Source organism: Tauraco erythrolophus, chromosome 21, assembly GCF_009769465.1.
Source record: "Tauraco erythrolophus isolate bTauEry1 chromosome 21, bTauEry1.pri, whole genome shotgun sequence".
Lineage (NCBI taxonomy): Eukaryota > Metazoa > Chordata > Aves > Musophagiformes > Musophagidae > Tauraco > Tauraco erythrolophus.
In genome coordinates this window covers 7,507,924-7,527,392 of record NC_141485.1, presented here as the reverse complement: position 1 = coordinate 7,527,392, position 19,469 = coordinate 7,507,924, and the positions used below count along the sequence as shown (strand labels likewise).

Sequence of the window (19,469 nt, the reverse complement as noted above, 5' to 3'; positions counted from 1 at the left end):
CCAGGGACAGGCGGGAGCAGGCAGGTGCTGGACTGGGACCATGTGCCCATGGGTGCCAGCAGCGTTGGGTCCCGTGTGGCCAGGGATGGGGTCAGGTGGATGCGTGTGGGGACACGTGGGTGACCATAGGGGCTGGCATAGGAGGGCACAGGCTGGAATGGTGCAGGGGGTTGTAGGGAACAGGATGGAGACAGGGACCTAGGGATCGAGAGAGGGGGTGCGTGGGGATTGGGGTGTCAAGGAGGACACTGGTTTTGGGTGGGGATGAGGAAAAGGCAACCTGGGTGGAGGAGGCATGAGGGGAGAGGGGGCTGGGGACAGGAGGACACAGCGGTTGGCATGGGGGAGACCCAGGGGCCAGAGCAAGGCCACGGGCGCATGGCTGGGACAGCAACACGGGGGTGAAGATGGGGGACACTGGTCGAGGATGGGGGATGCGGAGGGACACTGGTCGGGATGGGCGGACACGGGGGACACTGGTCGGGATGGGGGACGTGGGGGATACTGGTTGGGATGAGGGACATTGGTCGGGATAGGGGACACGGGGGGATACTGGTTGGGATGGGCAGACGCGGGGGGACACTGGTTGGGATGAGGGACGCGGGAGACACTGGTCGGGATCGGGGACACGGGTCAGGGCTGGGGCGGGGGGCGGCGGGTGGGACCGAACACGGGGCCGGGGTGGAGACACGCAGGGGGCGTGGCCAGGGGCGGGGCCCGGGGATGAGGCGCGACGGGATGGGCTGGCACCGCCCACCCCGCCAAGCCCCGCCCCGGCCCGCGCAGTGCATGCCGGGCGGCCGCGGCTGGCGGGCGGCTCGGCTCGGCTCCGCGCGGCGCGGCCCGGCTCGGCGGCGATGGCGGGGGGCGGGCCGGGCGCGGGGCGCTGGGGGCGGCCGGGCGCGGCGGCGCTGACGGCGGCGCTGGCCCTGGCGCTGGCCCTGGCGTGCCTGCTGCTGCAGGCCGGGCTGGTGGGCGCGGCGGCGCTGGGCGCGGCGGGGGCCTGGTACTCGATGCGGCCCGGCCCGCCCGCGCCGCGCCCGCCCGGCAAAACCGCCGCCAACGGCAGCCCGGCCGCCGCCTCGGGCCGGTCCGCGAGGGCCCCGCGGCGCCGTCTCGGGTGAGCGCGGGGGGGAAAGCGGGCGGGAGGGCGGGCGGGGGGGAGCCCCGCGCCCCGGCGGCGCTGACCCCTCTGTCTCCGCAGGGCCCCGCCGGCCGCCCGGCGCTGCCCGCCGCAGGCCGCGCGCCACCGGTACCCGCTGCCGCCGGCTCCAAGCACCCTGCCGGTCGGCCTGCTCGCCGCCCGCTGGCAGGGCTACCCGCTCAGGAACGCGCCCTTGGCTCGCCGGCCCGCTCAGCTCGGCAGACCCAGCGCCGTGAGGATCCCCTCGCTGGCCACCGGCCTGGGCCGCTCTCCAGTGTGAGTATGGGAGCGGGGACCGGACCCCGCTTCGCCTCGCGCGTGGGCAGCTCCGAAGGAACTTCACCGTCATGGCACTGAGCCGGGGAAGCCGGTGATGAGGCCCGTAGCTGGTTGCGGTGCCCGGAGCAGTGCCCCGGGGTCAGCGTGCTGCCCCCGGCCTGGCAGTGACTGCTCCGTCCCCATCCTGAGTGATGCTGCGCTGCGGGGAGGATTGTGCGATCCCTGGAGATGCTGCACGGGAGAGCCCGCTCCCCCTTCCACGGGGGCACCAGGGCACTGAGCTGGGGGATCTCGTGCTGGGGGTCCCAGCTTGCCTAACACCTCGCTTTGCTTTGCCTCACAGCCTGGAGCAGCTGGTCTCGCCTGTGGCCTCCCCGGCCAACAGCAGGCCGGACCCATGTGCAAGAGAGACTGTGCTGAGTGCCATCAGTAAGAGCAGGAAGAGGGCTGTGGAGCAGCAGGAGGAGGAGGAGGAGGACCAGGCTTTTGGGAACGATCAGGAGAGCAAGAGAAGGTAATGAGTTGGCTGCACAGGTCACTGCTGGCATGTTGGGAAGGTTGTAAATGGAGGTGGTGCTTCAGTGGTGACAAATGGGATGTGTCCCAGAGCACGTGGAGCCCAGTGCAACCAGGAGTGTGGGTTGGAAAAGTGCTGTGGGAATTGAACCGCAGAGAGGAAGCACACCCCATCGCCTGGCCCTCTGGGCTGTGTCAGAAAGTCCTCCAAGACTTCTTTCGTCCTTGAGGTCAAAGGGATGTGGTTTAGGTTTTTGCCTGGGCAAGCTCGAGGGTCAGGCATGTTCCCCTGCATTGCTGGGGTTGGGAGAGGCTGGGATGTGGGTTGGGGAAGCTTGTCAGGCTTCCCTGACAGGGAAGCAGCTTCTGTCATCATGGGGGTTTGCAGACTGGGGAGACATGGTGGGAAATGCTGGTATCTGCTCTAGGCTCATCATCTCTATCCTTCACTCAGTCCCAGTCTTCTAGGAGAGGTGGGATTCCCAAGTCTTACAGCCCCAGGTGGAAGTTTCATGGTTTAATAGGATCTAGGCGCTTTCTTTGTGCGCTGTAGCTAGCAATAGGAGATAAAAACACAAGAGTAAACAAGAGAGGCTGTTTTCTGCTTTTGTTAGTCAAGGTCAGCGGTTTCCAGCTCAAGAAACGAAGGTGCAATGTCTTTGCCAGCGCTCTGGGAAGGACAAGGCATAAATCCTGGATGCTGAGGTCTGCCGAAGCCTTTCTAAGCACCTGGGCACAGCCCTGCCTCGCCGTTCTCCCTTCCTGTTTTTCGTCCTTCCCGCTTGTGTGCGTGGAGGCCGTTTGCCTCGGGGCTGTCTGCCTGGGCTCAAGCAGGGGAACTGGGAGACTGTGGAAGAGCAGCTCGGGCGGTGCCTGGGCGCTTTGCCCTGTGTGCTGTGCTGGGGCTGCTGGTAGAGGTGGCCCTGAGAGCGCAGCGGGATGAGTGGCCGCTTGCAGGGAGCCACCGGCCGCCTTCCTGCTGTGGCAGGACACACCATCCTCTGCTCCATCGCTGGATTTCCCTCTGCAAAGTTTCTGAGTCCTTGCCTCGGCTTGGTGAATCCAAGCCTCACAAGAGCTAAGCAGGATGACAACAGGATGGGTGCACAGACAGGATCGGCTTGGTTTTTTTCTTTATTCTGTTTTTTTAACGTGCCAATGCCCAGCTTTGCCACGAAAGCCAATTGTGAAGGCATTTATGAGCCTGGCAAGCATGAAGAATGCTTGTAGGCAGAAAATCGCGTGACCTTTGAGGGCAGAAGGGAGCCTGCATCAGCTGGAGAACGCTGGATCGCATGTGCACCTCCAGCTCTGCTTCACAGCAGGATTTGCTTTAAGACTTTCAGACTTCGGATCTGCACTGAATCCTTGTGGGAAGGGGGATTCAGTTTCTGACTCAAACAGTCCAGGGCACTGGTTAGGAAGAGGTTGGAGATAGAAGCTTCAGAGCTCAGGTCTGTTCCAGAAATGAGCTGCTGAGTCTCTTCAAAGTATTTTGGCTTAGAATAATGGATTCAAGCAAAGATTTTTTTTTTTTTTTACATCAAAACTCCTTTGCCCAGCAGGCAGCTGCTAGAGCTGCTGGTGCTTGGGAGGAGGCAGCTGGGGTGAGAGTCAGTACAGGACCAGACGAAGAGAAAATCTGTAGCGGGATGCGGATGGGGAATACTTCTGGGGTATTGGGTGGCAAGAAAGAAGCAGGGTTTGTGCTTTCCCAGTGCCAAGCTCGCCTAGAAGGGATCTTCTCCTGAGGCTGGGAGTGCATCCACTGTTGGTGCTGCCTCCACACCACCACAGGCTTCTGCCCTCTCTCCCGCAGGCGCCATGATAGCAGTGGAAGTGGGCAGTCAGCGTTTGAGCCACTGGTAACCAACGGTGCCCCCGCCTCTCTCATACCCAAGTAAGTGTCCATCAGGCCAAAAGCAGCTGCTGGGAGGAGGGGTCCAAAAGCCTGCGGGCTCTGAAAAAGGTGCTTGACTTTTGCTTGTAGAGCCCCGCTTTGGGGGAGAGCAAGAGAGGCCATGACTGTGCCTTCGGTGTGTCACCGTGAGTGCAGGCCGGTGGCCGTAAGGGCTGTGCCACTGCCGAGGTTATTTCCAAGCCCTGCGCTGTGAGAAAGAGCAGGGTTGCTTTTCTACACCCACCCTGCATTTAAAGGACCTGTGGGCAGAGTGATGGGGAGCTCATCATATCTTCCTTAACCTCCTCCAGGCCTGGCTCTCTGAAGAGGAGCCTTGTCTCACACTGTCCAGATGACTGTTCAAACAAGAGGTCACGCACCTCTTCCATCAGCTCCCTGAACAATACCTACACTGCCGGGATCCCCAGCTCCAGCCACAATGTCATCTCCAGCTCCTACAGCTCCAGCTGTGGCCTCTCACAGGTAGGAAACACCCTGCTGAAGGCAGTGCCGGAGCCCAGCATGGTGTAGAGCAGCTGGGATCCCTCTTCTGGCATCGCCCCATGTAACTCCAACCTTGGGCTCGTAAGGAGGGTGCGGTGTCGCTGGGTGCCTGGCAGCAAGTGCCACGGGGAGCCTGCAGCACGGCTCGTGGGGCAGTTTCATCTCCTCGCGGGTCAGGCAGGCTGCTGGGCCGGCAGCAGCAGGCAGCCATGTTACTCGTCCTTCGGTGCACGGTGCCGGGGGAGTCTCCAGGCTGAGCTGTCCTGCTGCAGTGCTAGTCTTACACCAAAGCAAGAAGGAGGCAGTTTTCCCCTCCCTGCTGAGCCTTGGCCAGTCTGCCAGGGAGGCTAGATCCAGGTGGAAGGAAAAAGAAAAAGGAAAAAAAAAAAAAATCACTTTGCTGCACTGCCATCTTTTCAACTGGAGTCAGCAAGTGTAGGAGCCGTGTGTTCCTGCTTTGACTCAGGTCCCCTCAGCAGCTGCTGAGCTGTAATAAAACACTGCTTACATCCTGGGGCAGGTTTGTGGGTGTGGCGGAGGGACATAGTCATGGGTTACGGAGCTGTGCAGTCTATGTGGGGAGAGGTTTCCCCCAGGATATATTGGTGAGGAAAGGTTTCTTCTGGCTGGGGCGAGTTCAAAATCCATGAGATGGGATCTGTCCACTCTGAGCTTCTGGCGAGGAGATGGCCTGCTCCTGCCAGAGCAGCCCTGCACACGTGAGGGTGTCTGAGGCAGCTGGGCAGCCTCTGCCCGTGCCACATGAAGGCAAGAGCTGGCGTCTGACCAGCAACATCCTCCCTCCTTGTCCTCTTGGCCAGGCTGTAAAGAGCCTGGAGGCTGTTTGCTTCCAGAGCGCGTTCGGTTTTGAGTGGCCAGATTTTGCGCTCCACTGGATGTGGAGAGGAGTTAAGGAATGATGAAGCAAGACAGGCTCTGGGCCCGCTAGCCACAGCTCTGTGAGATGGCATCTAACCTGCAGGCGAGCAGGAGGATGGGAGGCTGTGCTCCCTGTCAGCCCAGTACTGAGTTACTGCTGGTCTCTCTTTGCGTTCCAGCTGAGGAAGAGAAGTGGCGTGAGCGTGTCCTCACTGTCCAGCCCAGCGTCTTCCCGCTCCCAGACGCCGGAGCGGCCTCTCAAGAAAGCCAGGTAACTAGCCACTCGGCTGGCGAGCAGCTGCTCGTCAGCAGCAGACAGGAGGAGAGCAGCCGCCTTTCCAGCTGCCCTGGTGCCCCAGTCCCACTCTCCACCAGAACCGGGACAGTCCAGACCCCCTTCTGGGACGTGGCTGCTGGTTCACCCCCCAGTGTGGACATCTCCTTGTTGTGTCGGTTTGCCTTCCTGTTGCCTCGTTGCACCGCAGTCCTGGCGGCAGCACTGACCTGCACCACCCCTGCCCTGTTCCTGGGCCGGGCTAGAGACTTAGATTTGAGATTGCTGTGGAGGCGACGTTGCCACGTGGCATTGGTGTGGCGTGGGCTGCTCGAGCGGCTGAAACATTGAGAAGGGATGGGCCCCGATTTTTGCCATCTCCTCAAAGTCAACTCACGGGAGCTACGGAAGGGTCATGTCTTAGTGCCTGCTTTGGAGCACCGGTCCTTGTTCTCCTCTCTCCCATCTCAGAGAAGGCCTTGAACTTATGTCAGAACTAAAATGGACACAACCGCCCACCCTGGCAATAGGGTGGGACCTGTGAGGGGCAGCGGCTCCCGTCCGGGACCCCCGGATGCCGCCCTGAGGCCGACTGGTGCTGCGGAGGGTTCGTGGGCTCAGCAGCCCAACCGAGCTGGGGTCTGGGGAGGGGAGCAGCTCCTCTGCCTAGAGCTGCTTTCAGGCTGGTGCAGTGAGGGCAGGGCTGTTGTCCTGAGGTCTCTTGTTTGGTGGAGGCAAAGAAACACACCGGGGATGCTGGTGGAAGTCCTTAGCGTGTTTGGTCTTGTCCTGCTCCTTGGGACAAGGCCAACCTTGGGATTGACACTAACTGGCTCTCTCCTGCTTTTACAGGGAAGAGGAGTTACATCGCTCCAACACCTCCACTCCAGCAAAATCAGACAAGGAGCTGCAAACAGAGAAAGGTGAGTGTAGGTGGGCCCCACCTCTGTGCCGGGCTTGGATGCTAGGAAGCAGCGGGACAGGAGGTACGCTGAGGTCTGCAGGTGGGATTGGTTTGAGATGTCACCTGGAAACTGGGAACGTGCTGGCCCCGAGGCAGTGGCACTTCTGCTGCCCTCAGCGACTGCCCTAAAGGGGTTTCCAGGTGATGAGCAAGGGGTGGTGACTGCATCGGTGTGCTAGCACATGTGTGGGAGCTGGCCTGCAAGGAGGAGCACCAGCCCCCCAGGCCAGCATGGGTCCAGGCGTCAGCCTTGGGGCAAGATCTGCTGTGATACAAGTAGCACCTTGATCAAATTCAAGGCTGAGCTTATTCCAGCACTAAAACGGAGAGGAAATCTTTTGTGTCCATCACAGATTGGTCCAACTACAGATAGCAGTTTGCGTGGTTTGTGGTTCGGGTAGGCAGTGTGCAAGGACCATCCGTGGAGTTGAGACAGGGCTGCTGCACTGCAGAGCCCCAGCAGAGTCTTGTAACAGACTCCCCCAGGATGTGTGGCAGCCAGTTACTTTTCCAGGGCATCACAGCCTTGCCATCAGCTTAACGTCATGCCCCTGCCTTTGCCCTCTGAGATGGGTCATCCGGAGAGGAGTCAGAAGGGACAACCCCACTGGTACAAGGCAGACACCTCTGCCCGCAGCTGGTCCTGACTTGTCTCCTTCTGTAGCGGTGGAGACGCCGGTGCGGAAGAGGCGGAATTCCCCGAGCCCGCAGTCCACGTCGCAGAGCAGTGGGACGCGCAGGCGGAAGATCCAGTTGCTGACGCCTAACCTGGCGGAACCGCTGGCGCTGGTACGTCGCTGTCTCGCAGCCCCTTTTGCCCTCCTCTGGCGATAGAATGTGCTCACTGCAATTTCTGCAGGGCTGGGGGGAGACTGACCTGCCTGCCCTCAGGAAGGAGGCCCCGTCCTTGGCCGAGTGGGAAGTGACGCTATCCCCAGCCCCAGTGTCTGGTGGGCTGCGCGTGATTGTGCTGCCTGCTGCCGGACCAGGTAATGGCCTGGGGAAGGCCTGCCGTGCCCTCAGCGCCAAGCCGGGGACCAAAACGAATGGGGATCGGAGCTCCGCGGTAGCGTGCTGTGGCAGAACCACCTGCTTCACGGGTCTTGCGACGGCCAGCCTTCACCACACCTTCAGAGAGGCTCTGCTGGCTTCCCTGAGAAGGAGCTAAGCTGCTGCTCTCTCTTGGCAGCCCCCGCCACCTCAGCTGGGCTACTCCATCACGGCGGAGGACCTGGACGCGGAGAAGAAGGCAGCGTGGCAGTGGATAAACAAATTCTTGGAGGATAAGACTGGTAAGGGCAGACTGGGAACGCAGAGGAGGTGGCAAGGAGTAGAAACCCCAGGGCTGGGGTGGGCGAGCCAGTGGGGTGTCCATGTAGCACAGGCTGGGGGAGCTTCTGGGCCAGTCCTGCCTGGTCCTCAGGTTTGGGGATCCTCTTGCTGCCTTCAGGCTCAGGAGAGCTCATGCCCCAGAGCAGTGGGTGAAGTTCCTCAGAGCCAGAGCTGTGGGATGTTTGTGCAGTTTCCCTACCCGCTGGGGAAGCTCCGCTAAGGGGTAGTCCCCTACAGCAAGTCGCAGATCCTGATTGCTTCCTCCTTCCCCGTAGATGCGGTCCCCAGCACCACTGCAGAGACTACACCCGTGTCCAGTCCGCTGGCGTTCGCTGTGACCTCCCCGGCGCCTGTGCCTACCTCAACAGCTCCTGTCCCGGCCAGCACCAACTTGCTCTTGGACAGCCTGAAGAAGATGCAGAGCAGCCAGGCTGTGCCTGTGCCAGCAGGTGAGGAAGAGGAGGGTTGTTGGCAGAGCGGGACTGTGGCAGAGCCAGGCAGGCACAGCAGGAGCTCTGTGTTGCCTCTGTGGGAGACAGCTGGCAAAACTCCCTGTTCAAATGCTCCGCTGGCAGGCAGGTCTTGAGGGGGGTGACTGGGGACACTGAGCCTGTGGTCCTCTTGGGAGCTGTGGTAGCGTGGAGAGCTGGGTCTGTCTGGTAGAGGCAGGAGGTGCTCCAGGAGCCTTTGCAGCAGCGGGGTGGCTGCCTGGCAGAATGGCTGTCTGTCTGTAGGTGAACCCCTGTCCCTAATTACCCTCTCTTCTCCTTCCCAGACTCCACTGGAGCTGCAGTAGCATCCCAGCCTCCTTCATCAGCCGCACAGCTGCCCGCTCCTGCTGTATCGCTGGAGTCGAGTTCTCTGCCTGCCACCTCTGCCGACACCAAGCCTGTGCCCGTGTTGAGCACGCCTGCCCCTACTGCCCCCCTCGCCTTAGGGGCGCAGACCCCCAACAGCCTGGCATCTCCGGCATTCACAGAGCTGGGCCAGACCCCCAGTAAGCCTCCCTCTTTTCCAAAGCCGAGCATCCTTTTCGGGATGCTGAACACCCCTCCTGCCAGCCAGCTGGCAACAACCACGACCGCTGCTGTGCCCACCACAACCGCTGCTGTGCCCACTGCGACCACTGCTGGGCCCACCACAACCCCCGTCTTCAAACCCATCTTTGGCGCTTTGCCGAAAAGCGAAAGCACAGCACCCTGTACAGCTGTTGTCTCTGCCTCGGTCACCGTGCCTGCGAGCTCAGGCCCTTCTTCGACGTCTTCCACCACCACCATGTTCAAGCCCATCTTCGGCAGCGTCACTGCAGCTTCTTCTCCAGCGAAGGTCTCCCCTTTCACCTTCAAACCAACACCACAGCCGGCCTCGGCCACAGATCTGCCAGCAGCCTCCATGACTACCCTGGCAGGATTTACGAGTCTCCCTAATGTCATTTTCACCACTGCAGCTATGACTGCCACCACGCAGAGTTCCTCCACAGATGCCACCATTAAACCTGTCTTCAGCTTTGGACTCAACCCACCCACCTCCACCGGCCCTGCCGCCAGCCTGACTGTCACCGCTGCCACGTCCACCAGCACATCGCAGCCATTCCTCTTCAGCGGCCCGGCCAGCTCAGCTCCCAGCACAGAGACCAGCTTTGCCACCCCAGGGCCTGTGTTCCAGTTCGGGAAGCCACCTCCAGCCACGGTCACTGCTACCACCAGTGTCCCAGGAGGCCCTGCCTTTGGCCAAGCACCTTCAAACTTAACAGCTCCTACCACCACTGTGGGCTTTAGCATATTTGGGGGCACTGCACTGACATCTTCTACCCCAGCCACCACAGGCCACGTGACGCTGACATTTGGCTCCTCTGGTTCAGCTTTTGGCAGTTCCTTCAGCGCAAGCGCGAAGCCGCCACCGCCGTATGCCAGCGCAGCGAGTCAGCCCGCCTTCAGCGCTGGTGCTGGGCAGAGCCAGCCACCCACCAGCAAGCCCGCTGCCGGCCCCGTCAGCTTTGGCCCCCCGTTCAGTTTCGGAGCCCCCGCAGCCCAGTCCGCAGCTCAGCCGGCCTTCGGCAGTGGCGCTCAGCCAGCCTTTGGCACAGCCAGCGCCCAGGGCTCCTTCGGCACCAGCAGCACCCAGGCGGCGTTCGGAACCACCACATCCATCTTCTCTTTCGGGACAGCCACCTCCACCACCGCCGGCTTCGGTTCCACCACCCAGACCCCAACCAGCAGCACCGGCACCGCTGTCTTCGGCACCACCCCTTCTCCTTTCACCTTCGGGGCAAGCGCCCAACCGGGCCCCTCGGCCAGCGCCTTTGGGATTGGCACGCCCGCCCTGGGCAGCGGCTCCCCTGCCGTGGCGTTCAGCTTTGGGGCTGGGCAGAGCACGGCAGCCCCGGCAGCAGCACCGTTTGGCTCTTCCCTGACGCAGAGTGCGCTGGGTGCGCAGAACCAGAGCACGCCCTTCGCCTTCACCGTGCCCAGCACGCCCGACAACAAGCCCGTGTTCGGAGGTGAGCTGGGGTGGACGGGCCTTCTTGCAGGGTGAAGGGGAGGGCTAGATTTAGGCAGCAGCTTTCCTACCGGACCTTGCTGAGCTCCTGGGGCTCAGCAGCCCTGGAGGGTCTGGTGCTCGTGCTGTGCAGAGCCTTGCCATGCGATGGAAAGGTGCTTCCATTACTCACTGTCTGGGTTCCCAGCCCTTGGCGGTGGAGAGGAACCCTTAAGTCCTGGAGTCTGCTGCTCCTTGGCCCCTCTGAATGTGCCACCTCCCTGGCTCCGCGTGAGTGCTGAGCCCAGCCAGGTGCCCTGAAGAAGCCAAGGTCTTGCCAGTGCTTAAAAGCAATCTGAAGCTTCCTGGCAAGTAGAAACACTGCCAGCCAGTGATTGCATTCACTTCTTGCTCTCTGAGGCTTTCCCTACTGCTTTGCACCTTTGCTGGGCTGTTTCACCTCCCACGGAGCTGAAACCCACATGCTGAGCAGCTATTGATCTAGAAAGACAGAGGCCTTTGTTCCTCCCTGGCCTACAAATCCTCCCATGCTGCCCGGCTGGCAGGAGAGTCCAGGGATTACGATGAGAACAACTTCTTGCATTAAAAGGGCTTCTCGGGCAAAGAGGCTGGTCCCAGGGAACTGCGGTGCCTCAGCACCCAGAGGGAGATCTGTGCCTCCTGCGGGCACTGCTGGCTCCCCAAGGCCAGGCTCCGCCTCCTTTGCCGACCCTGACTTACCGTGGTTCGTTGCTTTCCAGGAACTCCTGCACCCGCCTTTGGGCAGAGCACACCTGTCCCGGGAGCAGTGGGGAGTGGAAGCAGTAGCCTTTCCTTCGGGACACCCAGCACTCCTGCCTCGGGCTTCGGAGGAGTCGGCGCTTCCTTCGGTAAGGACAGAGTCAGTGCTTCAGCCTTGGGGAGTTGGTGGGTCATGTTGTGCCCTCGGGCTGGGGATGACACAAGGGCCAGGCTGGGAGTGGCTCAGGTGGCATCTGCTGGGCTCTGGGGGAGGCAAAACCATCCATTCCCCCTGGGACAGGGATTACGCTATCCCCATGCCAGCTCTGAGCGAGGCTGCAGGGACCTGAGTGACCTTTCTGCTTCCAGGTTCGTCCACTCCTGCCTTTTCCATCGGGGCAGGATCCAAGACGGGTGCTCGCCAGCGGCTGCAGGCACGGAGACAGCACACCCGCAAAAAGTAACCTCTGGTGCTGCTGGGCCCCTGCCGTCAGCCTGCACGAGGACGCCCTGCGCCAGCACGTGTGTGAGGGGCTCCGGTCTAGAGTGGGTCTCCATGGTGGGTCTCCAGTGGTGTCGGGGCCAGGCCCCCATCTCTGATCCCAGCCGGAGACCGTGCTGGGTGGCAGTGGCTGGGGTGGGACAGGATAAACCAAACTCTTACTTGAACAGTTCCACAGCCAAGGCTGGATGAACCTCTGTACATATCCACAGCGTTTCCTCCCTCACCTTATTTTGTCATGTTTCATAACATGTACGTTTTGTCCTCATTTGCTGCTTCTAGCTGTCCCCGTGCCCTCCTCCCCAGCGCCCCGACAGCCAGCCCCTGCCCTGCAGCCGGCAGAGCCGCACGTTCCTGCCCGAAGCCCGGCTGGAGACGCACTGTGTTGCTGCCGGCCACGGTTCCAGGCTGCTGAGGGATGCTGTCTTCACCTGGTCCCGAAATCTTTCCCCTTCGTTTCATCCCGTGGCCTGGTGAACGCGCTCCCTCCGGAGGGCTCTGCTTTCTTGCCGTCCCTGCAGAACACGAGCCGGGGTTAGTGCCAGCCTGGCGCGGGCATCTCGGTGCCGGGGGTGATCAGCCCGGCTTCTGCAGCTGAGTGACGGACCCCCTCGCTGTGACTTAATCTCCCATCGGAACTCCAGCTGAGGATGTGCTGTAGCCCGGGACCTCAGCTGGAGGTGTGGGGTGGGGTTGGGGGTCCCCTACCCCTCTCCCGCTGCTGAGCAGCCCCCCGCCAGGCTGCGGGCTCCCCCCGCCCTGCTCGTGTAAAGCCCCCTCTGTTTTTTGCTTTATTCGTGCTCCCGTTTCAGTGCGCTCATTGAATCGAGTTTGGAGGAAGGATTGAACCGTGTGCGTGGCGGCATGTTGGTTATGCCGGATTTGCTGTTTGGAGTTTTCTTTTTTTGGGGGGGCGCCTTGTCCCTTGTGGGGGACGCGCCCTGGCTAATTGGGTGTTGACAGTAGCATCACTGCGTGGCTACTCGTGCTGGGGGAGTTGTCCCTTCGTCGTCGTGACGGAAAGGCAGGCAGCCGGCATGGGGGGGACAGGGCCCGGACCCCAGTCGCGGGTGCTCCAGCCCTTGGCAGTCTCTCCCCGCCCCGTCTCCTCTCTCCTGGTGCCCCTTCCCCACCTCGGGGTGCTCTGGAGCCAGTAATGGAAGGAGGCCAGAGCGGATGGGTTCCCTCACCCCTCTCCACCTCTCCAAATCCAAATTGTTTTTATTTTTTAGCTCATCCCCTTTTGGGTTTTACGAGCTCCCAGGAGCTACGGTGCTGCCTCCCCTGTTCCCATCCTGCCAGGAGTGGGGCCCGTCTCCTGCCTGGCAGCTCCTACGGGAAGAGACTGCCAGAGCCAGGGATCACCCGAGAGCTGCCCCCCACCCTGCCCCGGGCGAGGGACGGGCACCCCTGTCCGTGCACTCCCCACCACTTCCAGGAGTGCTTTGCTGCCGGGTTTTTTACTCTCCGAGCCGTGTGAGTGTGTGTGTCTGCCGAAGTCTAAATTAAAAAAAAAAAAAAAAAGAAAAAAAAGTCACAAATATTTAAACTTTTTTTAACAAAATAAAAATTTATTTTTATATTTAAGCTAAATTGCCTTCAAATTCCTTCAAGCTTGGTTCAGTGAGGTTGCCAGCCCCCGCAGCGCTGTCGTAGTGTTTAGCTGTGCCCGGTGAGGAGCCGGCCCGTGCCCTGGCTCTGCCCGCAGGAACTAGCTGTGCCGGGGAAAGGCAGCTACATCCCGCGGGCTCCGCTGCTGTGCGCTCCTCCCGGCCTCTGACATCTCCTTGATTTTAAAATGTGATGTATGTGGATGTAATTAAACTTTTTTTTTTTAATTCTTTCTCTGAGGAGCAGGAGCTCTTGCACGTTACGGTGACGAGTGGTTTTATTGTCTGCCAGCAACAAGGCATCTCTCCCAGCAGGCGGAAGGAGGGCAGGTGAGCGGGCTCTGTGCGGCACAGAAGGGACACAGCCCCTTGGCAAGTGGGGGCGTGCAGGCAGGCACCTGCTGCCGCTGCTGGCAGGGGCTTTTCTACCCTTCCCCTGTGGCATGGCCGAGGGGTGCAGTGGGCTGTTAGAGCAGGGCAGCTGCGCCAGAGGAGCCGGCCTGGGCAAGCATGTCCTTGGGATTTGAGAAAGTGGCTGAAAAGGGGTTAGTGCAGGCGAGCGCCAGCCCTGCCCATTCCTTCCTCTGCCCCGGGCAGGGTGCTGAGCCAGGAGAGTGACTGCTCACCAGCCCTCACGGGTGGCAGTGGCATGAGGCAGGGCAGCAGCTCCAGGGCTGAAGGAGCCAGGGCTGGGGTTTGGCCAGGTCAGCGCCAGCACGAGCCATGCGGCAGAGAGAGATGGGGACGAGCAGGGGACAAGGTGAGGGCTCCCTGGAGAGCACTGCCTGTTGGGGCTGCCCCCCACGTAGCTGCCCACCATGTGGCTGCCTGATGTGGGTCCCAAGTGCCCAGTGCTGCAAGGAGCCAGGCTCTGTCCCTTCCCTGCCACGCAGACCCTGCTGGGAGAGACCCTTGTGCCTGGGCTGCCGTACGTGGCCAGGGGAGGCTGGATTTTAACTCAAACTGAAGACTTGGATCATTCCTAGTGTGGCTGATGAGGATTTTAGTGTGAATGTTCAAGTTTTTTTCCTTGCTTCTTACGTTCCTGTTTAAAAATAAAAAGACTGTGTTCATATCTGCCTTGCCTGTGTTTGGTTCCTGAGCCCGAGCAGGGCCAGGCATTGCTGGTGCTGTACAGGGCACTGCTTTCCAACACCCTCCAGCGTGTGTGTTTTCACTCCCCTGTTCAAAGACAGGTGCATGGAGAATATTATTTCTTCACTTTTCCACCCCCCTTTGCCTGTACTATGAGCAGTGGCAGTTTCAGCACAAGGCTGCACAAACACGCTGGAAAAGACAGGGAAGAGAGAGAAATTTTAATCTGTTTAATTCCTACAGTCGAAGGATTTTCTGAAACCCTGCATCAGGCTGGGGTAAGGATTTTTTGGGGTGGTGGGAAACATGGTAAAATAACACCCTTAATCCAGCTGGAGCACTCCAGCCCTGCGCGGTGCAGAAAGGGGAGTTGTGCTGAACACTGGTGCTGTTTGCAGACTTCCCAAGGCTGCTCCAGCCCAGGTCTGGCTCTGGGGGGGGGGGGAGGGCAGGGCAAACCTTCTGCTGGGGGCTGGCTGTGAGGGCCAGCCCTGGGTGAGCAGTTCCCCCTCCCTGGCTACAGGGTGGTTCCAGGGGTTGGCACTTGATCCCAGGGGAGCAGAGAGTAAGAGAATTATACCATGGCTGCAGCTGGCACAAAGCTTTACTTGTGTTCAGAGGTGCCGCTGTTGTTCAGGCAGCAGCAGAGGAGCGTTCCCCACCAGCCCCAGCTGGACACTGTGCAGTCCTAAAAATGTTATTTCACTCCTTCACCCGCTGCTTTTTCCTCTTCCTCTTCTTGGGAGCTGCTCCTGGCTCCGGTCCTTCTCTGTGCTGCGGGTTCTCCTCAGCTGCTGCTGGCAGGGAGCTGTGGACAAGAGCGACAGGCTGAGCCCCCGCTCACACCAGTACTGCAGCTCCTGCCCTCTCCTCCTGCATCAGCTACAGCCAGGTCCCTCTATCTTCCTTCCTCCTCACGCCAGGAAGGCAACACCCTCTCTCTGGGTGCCCCAGCAGCCCCCAAACCCGGCCACAGTCTTCCCCAGAGGCTGCTGGAGGCAGACAGAGCCCCCCAGGCTCTCCTCTCACCTGGGGGCAGCAGCCCCTTCCCCGTGCCGCTCTAGGACAGCCACAAAGAAGCCGTGGGTGAGCGTGTCTGCGGGAGAGGCGCGGAGGCAGCACTCGGCCCCAGGGAAGGCAGCGAGTCCTCGGCAGGGCCAGGAAGGGAAGGTGTTCACCAGCCTGTGGCATGGGACAAGGGTCAGTGCTGAGCCCCGCAGGACCCCGCACTGCATCCCCCCACGCCTGGCGCACCTGAAAGCAGCACCCTGCTCCTGCAGCACGGCGTGTACCACATCCTCATTCTCCTCCTGGTGCAGCGAGCAGGTGGAGTAGACCAGGCGCCGGAGAGCCGGGAAGCTCAGGGCATGGCTCAAGACCCTGCGCTGGAAGCCGGCCAGCGCCTGCAGCCGCTCGGCACTGGGGCCAGCCTCCTCCCTCGGCACCCGGTTCACCATCCCTGCGGGGAGAGCAGCCATTGCCCGGAGGTCCACGCACCGAGCTCAGCTCCAGGTGGGGCGGCCGGTGCCCTGCGTTACCTGAGCCACTGCAGGATGGGTCAAGGAGGATATAGGTCACCCTGCTGTACTTGGGGTCTCCGGGATCCACGGTCAGGAAGTCCTGCTGGGCCAGCTGGAAGCTGGTGACTCCAGCCCGCATCAGCATGGTGTTCATGGTGGCCAGGCGCTTGGTGTCCACGTCAAAGGCAAAGATCTGGCTGGAGGCAGAGCCCGGCACCCAAGAGAGCCATGAACATCCCGCCTGGTCCCAGGAACTGTGCTGATAGCAGCAGGCTGCTGCAGCAGCCTCAAACACCAGCTGTCTGCTGGGTGGGCAGAGCTCGGGAGCTGCTCCCCCACAGAGCGATACTGAGCAGGGCCAGTGTCAGGCAGGGAGCGGGGTGAGGGGCTGGGAAATGAGCCCCTACGTGACTTCATGTCCCCTCAGGCCCTTCCAATGCCCAGCACTACCAGTGCCACCAGCCCACCTAGGGAGAAGCAGGCATCAGGCTGAGGCAGTGGGGCAGGGTAACAGGCTGCAGCTCTTCCTGCCACCTTCTCCTTGCACTCTCTGTGGGCTCGGGGCAACCAGAGCCACCTGCACTCCTTCCCTCTCCCCCAGCACACATACTGCACTCACCCCTTGTTCTTCAGGATGGCGGCCAGGTGGCTGGTCTTGTTCCCAGGGGCAGCGCAGGCATCAATGACATGGGAGCCAGCAGCAGGGCTGAGAAGGAAGGCAGGGAGGCAACTGGCCTGCAAGAGGGTAAGTTCCTGTGAGAGGTGGGCGCAGCAAGCACCCCTGGCCCCTCCTCGGAGCACGGCTGACACTGGGGGGTCACAGGCAGCCACAGCAACACAGGGCCAAGTCCACTACCACCCCCCACTACTGGAAGCCTCTGCCCAGCCCACAGCCCCACGTATCTCTCAGGTGCTGGTCCCCATCTCCCGACAGGGCGTTTTTACAGCCCAGTTCCAAGCAATTCATCCCGTGGCTACAGAAGCAAAGCCGCGGGGGAACTGCGGAATGCACGCTGCATTCACAATTTCCACTTAGACCTCAAGTGCTGAAGCAAAGCCAGCCAAAACTCAGCCCTTGAAACATAGGAAGGGGCCAACCCTCCACCCATGTCAGTGGTTTTCCCACCCCGGCAGCCTCCTGCTCCCCAGCTCCTCCACCTTGTCCTGCAGAATTATGTGCCCTGAAGTGTATAGCAAGTTGTCGTGGAAGTCCGTCTGCGGAGGGAAAACCAGCAGCTCCGGGAGATGAAGATCCAACAAGAATTTCTTCCCGGAGAGGGCCCTCAGTTCTTCCACACTGCCCACAAGGCACAGGGAGAACAAACACAGAGTCCTGCTTCACCATGCCCAAAACCAGAGCCCACGCAGAGAATCCCTTTGTCCCAGGCCTCCTCTCCACTCTGGCACCAGGCAGCACCCAGAGAGGCACGAAATAAGAGTGGGGAGTGGCAGAGACCCCCACCTTGCCGCTCGCTGACATCCCAGATAAGGCGGGATGGCCGGAAGGAACGCTCACCTGCCTGCCTTGCCCAGGTAGGAGTAGCCCTGGCGCTTGAAGAAGTCAATCACATCATCCACACACGTCTTCAGGGTGTTGACTCGGACGTAGCGCGGCACCTGGGAGGCTGGGGGAGCGCGGCCAGGTCAGACACAACCCACCACCGCCGCCGGCACAGGAAGACCACCGGGTCCCGAGGCCAACTCACCTCCGGGGCTGGCCGCCTGCGCCGGGGCCAGGAGATCCTCGTTGCGGCTCACCTTCCGCTGCACCTTCAGACGGGCCAGCTCGGCCTCCAGCCGGGCGCGGTGCCGGCGGGCCAGCGACTTCCAGCGGCCGCCGCACTTCAGGCCCTTGCCGAAGAGCAGGTCGTACACCAGCACCTGGGGTGGGGAGGCGCGGGTGAGCCCGGCCCCGCCGCGCCGCGCCCCGCCGCCGAGGGGCGGCCCCCGGCCCCGCTTACCTTCGCCAGCTGCGGGGGCAGCTTCTTCTCGGCCTGCAGCAGCGCAGCGCCGGCCAGCAGCTTCTCCAGCACCGGCGAGTAGCGGAGGGTCTCGGCCACCAGCGCGTACAGCTGCCGGACATGCTGTGGGGCGGTCAGGGGCCGCCGCCGCCCCCTCGCGCCTCCCCGCCTCGCCCAGCCCCCCGGCCCCGCGCCCCCGGCCCCGCGCCCCCCGCACCGGGAAGCGGCTGTTGTACACCAGGGTCTTGATGCCGCCGTCGCCGCGCTCCAGCCCCTCCAGGACGGCGGCGGCCGCGCTGTACAGCGCCATGTCCCCGCCTGGCCTCCGTCCCCCGCCAGCCGCGTGCGCCGCCGCCACTTCCGGCGGCGCGGCCTCCCGGCCGGCAGGGGGCGAGCGGCGGAACGGGGAAGGAGGCGGCGCCGCCCGCCGGGCCCGTGACCGCCCGCTGCGGGGGGGGGCTGCCGGGCGTCCCGCGGGGTGCGGGCGGCGCCGGCGGTGCGGTGGGAGGGGGAGTTTTAAGCAGCGCGGGCAGCAGGGCGGGGGGGGGGGATTGTGCCTCTCTGCTCTCGTGAGCCCCCCTGGCGTGCTGCGTTCAGCTCTGGGGGCCCCAGCATCAGGGGGACATGGAGCTGCTGGAGCGGGGCCAGAGGAGGTCACGGAGATGATCCGAGGGCTGGAGCACCTCTGCTATGGAGACAGGCTGGGAGAGTTGGGGCTGTTCAGCCTGGAGAAGAGAAGGCTCCAGGGAGACCTTCCAGCACCTCCCAGTACCTAAAGGGGCTACAGGAAAGCTGGAGAGGGGCTTTGGACAAGGGTGTGTAGTGACAGGACACGGGGCAATGGATTTAAATTGAAAGAGGGGAGATTTAGATTAGATTTCAGGAAGAAATTCTTCCCTCTGAGGGTGGTGAGGCACTGGTTGGGAAGGGACACCTTCCACTACAACAGGTTGCCCAGAGAAGTTGTAGATACCCCATCCCTGGGAGTGTTCAAGGCCAGGTTGGATGGGGCTTTGGGCAACCTGTTGTATTGGAAGGTGTCCCTGCCCATGGCAGGGGGGATGGAACTATATGATCTCTGAGGTCCCTTTCAGCCCAAACCATTCTGTGATTCTCTGATAAGTAAAACCAGCTGAAGGACGACCTGGCCCTTGAAGGAAGGACTTTGCTTCTGGGAAGCTTAGAGCTGTCCATGAAGGATATAGGGTACCCCGGCACAGCCGAGGTAACGCCAGCATCCAAACCCTCCCGGTATCGTCGGGCATCGTAGATCAGTCACTTGAGCAAGATGCGCTCCAGAGACGTGGATCAGTAGACAGGCAGCAGGAACGCCGCGGAAATACCGTCGTCGTGCAAAGTGTTGCTGTGGTTAGTAAAGCGTGGTGTCGGCCTTAGTGGTGACCCTGTGTAGGACCATGTCTGGGTGCCATGGTTTGATGGGGACGCCTCGTGCACAGGAATAAATATTTACCCTGGTAATGGTGTGTTTTGTGTCCTGGCCTCTCAGTCGGCATGGGCCAGTTGCGAATTTTGGTGACGAGCCCTAGAAACAGGTCCCAGGTGACTCTCTGCGGTTACTGGGATCGGTAGCTGGCGGTGGGCACAGGGAGGGGCCGTTGGAGAGCTGCGGCGTGCAGGGCTGCCCGCGATATCCAGGTGCCCAGCCCTGCTCTGCTCACACTGCCTCAGCCCGCGGTGCAGTGTCCCACCCCGACGGGCAGTGCCCGAGGTTCCCCACACCAGCTGCCATCCCTGAGCAGCTGGAAGAGG

At 61.6% G+C, this 19,469-nt stretch overlaps 2 protein-coding genes across 3 annotated transcripts; one reads left to right on the top strand and one right to left on the bottom strand.

The window, feature by feature from the left end:
* Positions 1-857: 857 nt before the first annotated feature.
* Positions 858-13,037, top strand: POM121 (POM121 transmembrane nucleoporin). 2 transcript variants are annotated; one of them, XM_086624546.1, is made up of 14 exons: positions 858-1,120; positions 1,205-1,420; positions 1,767-1,937; positions 3,759-3,839; positions 4,151-4,322; positions 5,402-5,493; positions 6,349-6,419; positions 7,125-7,249; positions 7,650-7,752; positions 7,939-7,941; positions 8,068-8,241; positions 8,568-10,292; positions 11,032-11,160; positions 11,381-13,037. In XM_086624546.1, exons 1-14 carry the CDS (start codon positions 858-860, stop codon positions 11,473-11,475), a joined length of 3,420 nt encoding a protein of 1,139 aa, XP_086480672.1. In that variant the 3' UTR covers positions 11,476-13,037. The 2 variants fall into 2 exon arrangements, with proteins under 2 accessions (XP_086480672.1, XP_086480671.1); XM_086624545.1 differs by lacking the exon at positions 7,939-7,941 and having other exon boundaries at positions 858-1,113; positions 1,207-1,420.
* Positions 13,038-14,709: 1,672 nt separating this feature from the next.
* NSUN5 (NOP2/Sun RNA methyltransferase 5) lies at positions 14,710-18,009 on the bottom strand. The gene is made up of 10 exons (XM_086624549.1): positions 17,917-18,009; positions 17,700-17,822; positions 17,445-17,619; positions 17,255-17,363; positions 16,897-17,035; positions 16,358-16,473; positions 15,757-15,935; positions 15,473-15,677; positions 15,248-15,400; positions 14,710-15,026 (listed from the first exon to the last, which is right to left on the bottom strand). Exons 1-10 carry the CDS (start codon positions 18,007-18,009, stop codon positions 14,921-14,923), a joined length of 1,398 nt encoding a protein of 465 aa, XP_086480675.1. The 3' UTR covers positions 14,710-14,920.
* Positions 18,010-19,469: the final 1,460 nt, after the last annotated feature.